At 51.7% G+C, this 9,684-nt stretch overlaps 1 protein-coding gene across 1 annotated transcript in view; it reads left to right on the forward strand.

Annotated features, from left to right (window-relative positions):
• ADARB2 (adenosine deaminase RNA specific B2 (inactive)) overlaps nt 1–8,779 on the forward strand; it is a 455,777-nt gene extending 446,998 nt beyond the window's left edge. The window contains exons 9-10 of the mRNA XM_070601050.1: nt 1,665–1,843; nt 3,387–8,779. Coding sequence (XP_070457151.1) covers nt 1,665–1,843; nt 3,387–3,563 — 356 coding nt within the window. The 3' untranslated portion in view covers nt 3,564–8,779. The remainder of the gene's footprint in view (nt 1–1,664; nt 1,844–3,386) is intronic.
• Nucleotides 8,780–9,684: the final 905 nt, after the last annotated feature.

Consider the following 9,684-nt stretch of genomic DNA (forward strand, 5'->3'; position numbering starts at 1 on the left):
CAGTCACAGGACGCAGGGGTCGCTCCCTCACAGGGCATCTCTGCAGCCACTGAAAGCCAGTGGGCCCTTCACGCCCCGACTGCCCCCAACACCAGGGCTTCCCCACCCGCTGTGCGACTCTGCTGCGACCCCTGAGCTGCCAGCTGCAGCCTCAGTGCAGTGCACTAAAGCGGCAAGTTCTGTCCCCACTCTCCAACGACACGTGACTCCTCACTGAGAGGAGACCCCGGGGGCCCTACTGGGAGAGGAGGAGGCTGGGAGGAGGCGGGCATGCATCTGGCTGGGGTGGGGAAAGCGTCTGGAGGAGCCGTGGTTGAGAGATCCAGAGACAGGGTTTCCAGGCTGCGAACTGAATGCCCCACAGTTTCATCGCAGAGAACAAACAGGATGGATTTCCTCTCTGCTCGCCTCTGTGACCCAGGCTGCACCTGCCACATGACACCTGCCGACACTAGACACACGGACATTTGGCACACACGGACCAGCCTCGGGGAAGCCGGACACAGAAGGCATCTGGCTGTGGCCTCGGGAAATGGCGTCTCTCCTCCCAACGGCGACTCTCCAGATGCTGCCCCCCAAGGTCATGGAAGGAAACATGGCCTTCAGGAGGAAGACGACACCTGGGAGGCGTCAGACTCGCACACATTTTAGAATCCTCAGGACGGTCACAGTGGAGGCGGGTGAGGCCTCACCAGGGGCTGCGTTGCCCCAACATCTCTCCTGGAGCGTCTCCAGCCTTCTTGAGGGGCACGAGGAGCATCACAGGGCACGGGCGGGACTGTGGGCCAGCCGACGTTAGATGCTACCAAGTGTGGCCCACACCCCAGGTTGCAAACAGGTGCTGTCCCAGAGCAGGACCACTCTGACCTGTCCCTTTTCTGAGCTGCTGTGTGAACCTGTGACTATAGGGGACATGTTGTCCCAATTAAAAGCCAGCATACCATCTGACAAGGGGAGAAACCTTGAAAGGACTTCCTGGCAAATTCTGGAGGCTTTCCAAAGAGGACCAGCTTCACAGGCATGCAACCTGTGCAGCTGCACAGGAACCTCGCTTGGAAAGACCTGTGCTGGGTTTAATGCCCTGTCGTCCTCCAGAAAGTCTTAACCGTCGAACACAGGGCCCCACGTTGTCATTCTGCGCTGGGCCTCAAAAATTCTCTAGCCAGGGCTGTATCTGGATCATGTCGCTTGATTGATTATCCTGCACTCTCAGATCCCTCGTTTTCATTAGCTTTTCATCCCATTGACCAAACCATAAGCCTCAGGGCTGTGTGTACCATTTGCTGCCCCTGGTGCTTGCCTCATGCAGAACTGGGTATGCAGCAGGTGCGCAATAAATACACATTCTCAGACGGCCGTTCCACGGCTCCACTTGCTCATTAATCTACCCAACAAACATTTGTAAAAAGGGAGGGAAATCTGGGCAGAGTTTTATTATTACAAGACTGCCTTTAAATTAAAAAGTGAGAGTTGAGCTCCAGCAGCGAGTCTCAGTGTCAGGCTCTCGTTAAGGCCTGGCTTTATTTCTGCATCTGTCCCCGAGGTAGAACAATGACCATCTGACACCAGTGCACATACAGACCATCTCCTGTTATTTCCCATCTCCGGGAGCCCTGCTTGGGGCAGGGAGTGCTGATGCCCGGCTGCTTCCGTCTCTCTGACAGGCGTGAGTGACGCTGAGGCGCGCCGGCCGGGAAAGTCACCCCACTTCAGCGTCAACTGGGTCCTGGGCAATTCGGACGTGGAGATCATCGACGCCACCACCGGGAAGCGGAGCTGTGGGGGCTCGTCCAGGCTCTGCAAGCACACGTTCTCCACCCGGTGGGCGCGGCTTTACGGGAAGGTAACGCCAGCTCCTTTCACTTCCCTTGGGGTGGGGTCGGGGAGCGGCTGCAGCCGCACTAGGGCTCCGGCCCTCGTTACAGGCAAGGGGCCGGCAAAAAGCCGTCAGTTGGTGACACAGGACACAAAACTGGGTCCCAGGCTCTTCCCTTTTCCCCGGCTGCCTATGGACTTCACACATGGGCCCCAGACTGGCAGCATCAGAGCTGAGCTGGGGCTCCAGAGCCAAGTGGAAAAGTGGCTTATTCATGAACCCCTGCCGTGACCAGCACAAGGCCACCTGCCTCTCACAGGGAAGGCCCACAGAAACCTTTTGAAGTATTGTGCCCAGTTTGGAGATGAGGAAACTGACGTTCAGAAAAGTGAGGTGATTTGCCCCGAATCACACAGGTAGAGAACGTCAGAGAGAGGATTTGGCGGCAGGCGGGCATGCTGGCCTCTGCAGACCCTGCAGCAGAATTCAGACCTCTAGCCTCCCACACCCACCCCGCAGCGCCCCTGACTTCCCCCGGTGTGGGCAGCGAACCCCGGTGTGGTCCCCACCCACGCTGGCCGCAGGGCCTTGCTTGGCGCAACTCAGAAACCAGGCGGAGAACACACCTCTCACAGTCTTCCCCGCTGGCTGGCGGTGGACCCGGAGCCCTCCCACTTCTGCCTGCCCTGCTGAGCCAGGTTCCACAACCACCCCTGCCCCATCCCCACCCAGTGTGAGCCCTGACCCTCCAAGAAGAAAAGAACACACCCGGTGCCAGTATTTTCAGCAGCCTGCGAGTTCTGTGTTTATATTGCTCGTTAATCACTCGCGCTTCTTGTGTAGCAAAGCTTCCCGAAGAACTAGGTTTCCCTGGAATGACAGAATCACCTCCCAGAACTCAGAAACTGCTACAGTCATTCTTTTCTTGTTTTATTTCGTACGATATTCTATTTTATCAACAGACCAATTTAGGCAGCATAGATATTTTTCTTTTTCAACAGGTTTGTTGAGGGGTAATTGACATCTAAACATTGTATACAGTCTTGTGTCACTTAACAACAGGGATATGTGCTGAGAAATTCATCGGTAGGTGATTTCGTTGTGCAAACATCACAGAATGTCCTTACACAACCTAGATGGTGCAGCCTGTTACAGACCGAGGCCGTGTGGCACTAGTGTTACAGGATCACCATCGTACACGCGGTCCGTCCTTGACCAAAACGTCGTTATGCGGTGCATGACCGTATACGTAAGGTGAACAACATGATATTCTGATGTGTGTGCATTCTGAGATGACCACCACAATCCAGCTAATTAACACGCCCATCACCTCCGCAGAGCTACCGTTTGCGTGTGTGGTGAGGAGACAGAATTTAAGATCCACCCTCTTGGCAAAGTCGAGTTCACAGTGGCCCTTCTTCATGCCCCTTCTCTGTGTAGAGGAAGAGAGGAGGGAAATCAAAGGGCAGGACCAGGAGCTGGTGTTTCGCTCCTGAGGCCGTTCTGGCTGTCTGGGGAGGCTCCGCTCCTGCCAGCGGCTCACCTGGTCTTTCTCCTTCCTGTCACGCAGCTGAGCACGCGGGTACCAAGCCACGGAGACACGCCGTCCATGTACTGTGAGGCCAAGCTGGCGGCCCGCACCTACCAGTCCGTGAAACAGCAGCTGTTCCGAGCTTTCCAGAAGGCGGGTCTGGGCACCTGGGTGAGGAAGCCGCCTGAGCAAGACCAGTTTCTACTGACTCTATGAGGCGCTCCCGCTGTGCCATCCGACGCGAGTGAGACGGCTGGAGGAGGCGAGGCTGTGCGTGCGTGCGTGAGGATAGAGGGTGCTGATCGGTTCTGTGCGTCCGTTTCCCGCAGTGTTCCAGAAGTGCTCGAGTGTACACTGTCTGGAGGAGGAACTCGACTGACCTTAGGGATGGCTGCTTCTCAGACGGCTGCTCCCAGGTTGCTAGAACCAGGAGCGCCCCCCACACCCAAAGGCACAAGGGCAGCTGACTGTCTCCTTTTGGTGGGTCCAGGGGAAGTTCCGTGCAGGCAGAGGGTCTGAGCTGCAGCCTTGAAAGGTGGTACCGAGGTATTGCCAGTCAGAATAAACCTCAGGCCCCAATCCCTACGCTTCCCTCCCCGACGCACCTCTCGAGCAATGCGTCTGGTTCTCACTAGCACAAGCTTATGCGACACTTCAGGACGACACAGGTGAAGAGAAAAGCCATGGGCTCCTCCCCAAAGAAGCCAGTCAGAATGCTCTGCCATTTTCATTTAAGCATTTTACTCCTCCTCCTTTCGAAAAGGATTTGAGACATGCGATAGTAAAGAGCCCCTGAAGCAGCAAGAGAAATGAAGACCATTCTTGGAGAGAAGAGGAAACATTCAAGGCGCTCGTGAGCTGAGATCTACGACGTGAAGAAAGTGTCTCTGGACTTCGTTTCAGCTGAGGGTCGCACACGTCCCGTGCCCATCAGTCAGTCACAGCTCAGTCTCCTTGGCAGACAGAGGAGCCACAGAAGAAGTCTGACTGCATAAAGGTCAGCAACCACCCACAACCTCCCCACCAGGGAACAAGGAAACTGAGTCCCAGACCAGCTCCTGACTGTTTAACTGCATAGAAAGCAAGCACAAAAAACACCCACAAGACACTTTACTTCGGGCTTGAGGAGCTACTAGCTCTCTGTTCCTTTAGGTCCCCGATCACCATCTTGAAGGACAAAAAAAGGAAAAAAATCACTTAAACCGGCTGCAAAAATGCAGGATTCTGTGGCCTTTAAAGCAGCCATCAGACACCCGGAATCCTCCAGCACGAAGGTGGACTCAGGACCACTTGGGAGCGAGCCCCTGCACCGGGCCCACGAGGCAGGTGCAGGACCATAGGCCCTATTCATGCAAGAAGGAGGCATGTCTCCAACACACCTGTCCATCCAGGAACCTTGAATTGCTTTACTTTTATCACTGAGAACTCATTTCCAACATCCCTCACGCTAGTTAACAGGTGTCTAATTTCTCCAGTAGGAAGACCCATCTCTGAGATTCATTGTGCTAAACAGCAAAGCTCAGTAGTATAGCCAGCTCTGCAGTACGGGCTGCCTGGTTAGAGTTCCAGGTGACCGCCCACGGGGGGACATCCTGATGAGGCACAGGCTTGCCACTTAACCCAGGAAATGCGAGCATAACATCACACTGTATATACTCAAGCACAAATTACAGCTATGACAATGAGGCAAACACGAAACAAACCGAGTTGTAGATATTTGTTACAAAATAACAAGTAGAGACGTTAGTATGGAAATAGAAACTCTTCCTGGGATTTAACTCAAGGTCAAATCGCTCACTTCTTCTTTTAGAAAAGAAAATGGACACTGGAGTAGATGACTTCTCAAAAGTTTCAAAAGACATGAAAATGCTTTTGCAAATAGATAACTCACATTGATCTTTCACAAAAATTGAGGAGAGAAAATGAAATCTTAACAGTACAAAAGCTATGCTCAAACGGCCAATTTATATTAGTTTCTGCTAATTTGGCATGTCACCAGGATGAAGCTTAGAGAACCAAAAACCTGGAGAGCTGACTTACCACCTAGACAGACTCTCAACCGCCAACCGTCTGGAGCCCTTCTCTGAAAGTGTGGAGGCACAGTCCGTTCCTGGTTGGAACCTGTGACCTGAACCTTAACTTACTAACATCCTCAGGTGTCGCTTGGAGAAGTGTATATGTGCTGTGTATCATCATGCCCCCAAGAACGCTCCTCTACAATCAGGAGATGGCGTTAGCAGCAGCATCCTCACCACCACAGGAAGATGCGGGACGAATCCATCTACAAACAGGCGCAGTGGGTACCACCCATGTGGTCTGAGTCAAGGGACTTGGAAGCACTCCCCTGCCCAACAGTGAACACTCCCACGATACCTGAAGCACAGCCATTCAGCCATGATTCAGTCCGCCTAAGGCTCTCCAGAAACAACCCAAACTTCACTAAGATATAAATAGCTACTTCTGGAGCGCACCACACGTGAACACAATTCTACCCGTTAGCACCAGCGTGGGGATGAGTCTGTCAGGTCAGCAGGGGACTTCTTGGAAGGAGAGATTAAGGCTCCACAGAGAAGGTTTATGGTGAGAAGAGTTCCCGCTGCAGCAGGAAGTCCGTTCCAGAGCCTGGAGCTCTGCCGTGGAGGTGCCTGTCCCAGTGGGCAGGAAATGGATGGGGAGATGGGGGAGGCCGGGCAGACGATCCCAGGCTCTGGGCACAGAGGGGCAGTGGAGGGAGAAGGCTCACCCAGCCCAGAAGAGGCGGGGTCTCAGGAGTCTATGCAGGATCCACCTGCTGTAGCTGGAGGAGACGAGTATGTCAGCCCAGAGACAAAAGCTCCAGTGCGGCAAGCCTAAGGATCTCGCTGTCTGCTTCAGAGTCCAAAAGGTTGTCTCAGCTCTGCTTTAGGCCCAGTATACCCTGCATTTTTAGAAAAATCTGGTGAATTAGAGTCTTGAGAGGAGCCCGTCCCCACCTCACCACCTGAGGTTTCCGTGAGGAGAACACAACACGAGGAGACGAGGTGTCACTTAGTCACCCGGAACACATGCCCGAGCAGAACAGGAAGACTGACAGACATCACGTCGGGGGCTCCAGCCAGCTGGCGTATCTGACCGCCCCACTGCCCCTCTGACTCTGCCTCAGAATCACCATCCTGCATCCCTGTGCTTCACACACCTGACGGCTCAAAGTCCTGTGCTTTCAAACTCTATTTAGCCCTACTACTAAAGTCCAAATAAAATCTACACCATCTCTATCTGCCTCCAAAGCACGCATGGCTTTCCTCTCGGGGTTACTAGCATTGTAAGGTTTCCAGCCTGGTCTGTGGCCAGAAAGTCAGCATCTGACCATTTTCGAGCCCTTTCGCAGGACTGAGCCCAGGGAGGTCACGGGGTCCTGTGAGCTCCGCTGTCCACCTCCAGCACGCGGTTCACAGCGACGCACAAGAGCAAGTTACTGGATTTAGGGTTTCTTTCGTTTTTGTTTTTGCCAAGGAAAGGATTTGCGGGTCTATAACTGGTGTTTCTTTTCGTTCCTGTGGTTCTCCTGGGTTTGTATGTGTTTCTCGTGCTCTACTGATTTGGGACGAGTCTGAGAAATGTCAGGTTGAGTTACTTTTCAAGCAAACGCAGCTCATCTTTTTCCCACATAATTTCCTTTTCACAGGAAGCTGTTCTCATCAATAAAGTTAAATGCCTTTTTTTTTTTTGGTATAGTGTTTACCACGTCTGGAGAGCCATAAAGAGTAAATATATGGTATATCAATGCCCAGAATAGAATACAGTATTTTGATGAAATCCTATTTTTAGATTATAAATTTCAAGATGTGTCTATAGTATCTTGTTTAAAAAAATTAAAAAGACGTTTGAAACTTAAATAGACATTTTTAATTTAGGAGAACGTCTATACCCATTTTTTAAGAAGCCATTCTAATGAAATCATCTGTCTAATTGGCCTAAAATACAATAAATATCACTTTCTAATAGAGACCAAAGGGAAGTCAGGAAGGTCTTTCTTTCTGTGTCCCACGATCCGACTGCTGCGTGACGTCCCACGTGACAGTCAGCAGAGCCTGATGCTCACTCGCTGCTTTCTGCACCCTCCTCCGCAGCAGGGGCCGCGCAGCCTGTGCTTCAGGCCCGCATCAGGGGAATCCGCGGTCCTGCGCATTTCGCAAGGCTGTCCCAGCTCTGAGTTCTTGCAGAGTTCGTGGATGGAGTGAAAAGTTAAAAGCTGTGTTTCAGGAAGGGCTGTGACACCCTCAGAGAGCTTGCTGGAGTTCCTGCTTCTCCCAGCGCAGAGCTGTGAGGTGTGGGGTCACGTGGGGAGAGGGACGTGTGCAGAGCAGCCGTGGGCTCACCGCTGTCCGTGGTCCTGGCTGATTCCAAGCTGGGGCACTGCTGTTTCCGGGAACCCAGGGACACTGTTGGCTCCCGTCAAACTTCTCCCACAAATTCTGCAACAGATCAAGTAAAGGACAGTGGGGGAAATGCGAAAGCAGACACAAAGAGACAAAACTGCAGGCCATGGGCGAGGTGGCTGTGGAGAACAAATGGGGCCCTTTCAGTTCTGGGAAGCCAGACACAGGACCATCACCACCACTCTTGGCTTATTCTCCACCAGTGCTGCCTCCCTGGTTTTCCGTCTCATATCTTCCTCCCCTTCCCTTCCTTCTTCTTTTCCTTGACTGTTCTTCCCTCTCCTAGACTTCTGATTCACTGGCATTGCTGAGAATCAAGTCTCGGTCATGTGTCTCCCTGAGCTGCACTTTGCTGACCTGTGAATCGGGTCGATGCTCAGGATCAGGCAGGGACTCCCGATGTGTTCTTGTGACTTCTGGTCCAGAGGGATTTACTAGAGCCCTTTTTTGGGCTCCTAGAACATGTCCATTCAGTCTGACCACCCACCAAAAAGGACTCTGATGGCCATATCACTAGATATTTAGACCAAATATCCCCCCTGCAGGGCTGCAGACAGTATCCAACCCTGGAGAGAGGAATCCCCATTTCCCAACTGGTCGTTTCAAAATCAAGGTTGGAGGGATGAAATATCCTCTAACAACAAAGACAGAATGCCCTGGATCCAGGGCCTGTCTTCACACAGGTTCTGGATTTCTATCACTCTGCAGGATTTGCATCAGAAAAGATGAAAAAACTTCCCAGCAGTGCCCAGCTAATTTTCAGCATTTTTTAAGCAAAATGGACTTAATAAATAGTAATTCCTAAGTGAAGGTGTGTACATAAAAAGCATGATTGAATGGCAATATTGTACCAATGGGATGTACATTTGTAATATTTGTAAAAAAAAAAAATCCAAAACGTTAAAATACGAATTTACATATGTTAATTTGCCTCTAAGTTCTGTAAATTGCATTTCAGTGATCCTGATAAGTGAATGTTCTGTTAAGTGAATAAAAACATCAAGTAGAATCGTGCTCCCCTGGGCTGTGTCCTTTGTATTGAGCACAGTCCTAGGGTCTCTGAGAAGAGGATGTGTAGGTTCAGTTGGAGTCCACAGAGGGTCCGCCCACTCCAGTGCCCAGTCTGCGCTAGAACCTTCTCTTTTACCATGACTGCCTATCATTGGATTCTGCCTGGGTGACAGGCTAGCACACATGCCACCTGGAATCAATGTAGGTAAACTGCTTAAAATACCACAGGGCTGGGAGGAAAGATCCATGTCCACGCCCTGACTCAGCTTCTCGTTAATCGTGTAGGATGAAACGAATCCCCCAGTGCACAACTTTGCCCCTCAATTTCTCACCATCAAGGGTGGGGAACACCCCTCACCCACTGCTTCACAGGCCACGAGGGGGAATTGGTGAAGTCGGAGAGGTACAGCGCTTTGACAACGTGAAGGATTGCAGATATTTAAGCTGTTCTGAGTCCTCCACCCAAATTTGCCATAGCATATGAAGGACAGGCATGGCTGGCAGTTTTCCTGTAGAATACTAAGCCAGATGGGTATTGGGCCATAAGAAACATCTAAAACATCACTCGCGGGTGTTTATGGCCTCGGCTCTACAGAACACCTCATGGGCAGAACATTCCGGAGTCCCACTGAGCATTTCCCAGTAACCATTCTGTCCCTGTCCAGGCCTGGCTGAAGGGACGTTGACAAGTCACTTGTCACCCCAGGAGTAGAGAAAATTACAAAGATGCTGCACACAGGGCTTGTATGCTATAGTTTGAGTGATCACAGGTAAGATTTCCTGTTTGAAAGTGTTCTCATCCGTCAGTGTCTGAAGTTCTTCCACACATGCCCTTTGGGCCAGGGTGGGGATTTCTCACATTTTTTTCAGTCTGCACTTATTTCCTGTTAACCACAGTGAGACTCGAT

Source organism: Equus przewalskii, chromosome 30, assembly GCF_037783145.1.
Source record: "Equus przewalskii isolate Varuska chromosome 30, EquPr2, whole genome shotgun sequence".
Taxonomy (NCBI): Eukaryota; Metazoa; Chordata; class Mammalia; order Perissodactyla; family Equidae; genus Equus; species Equus przewalskii.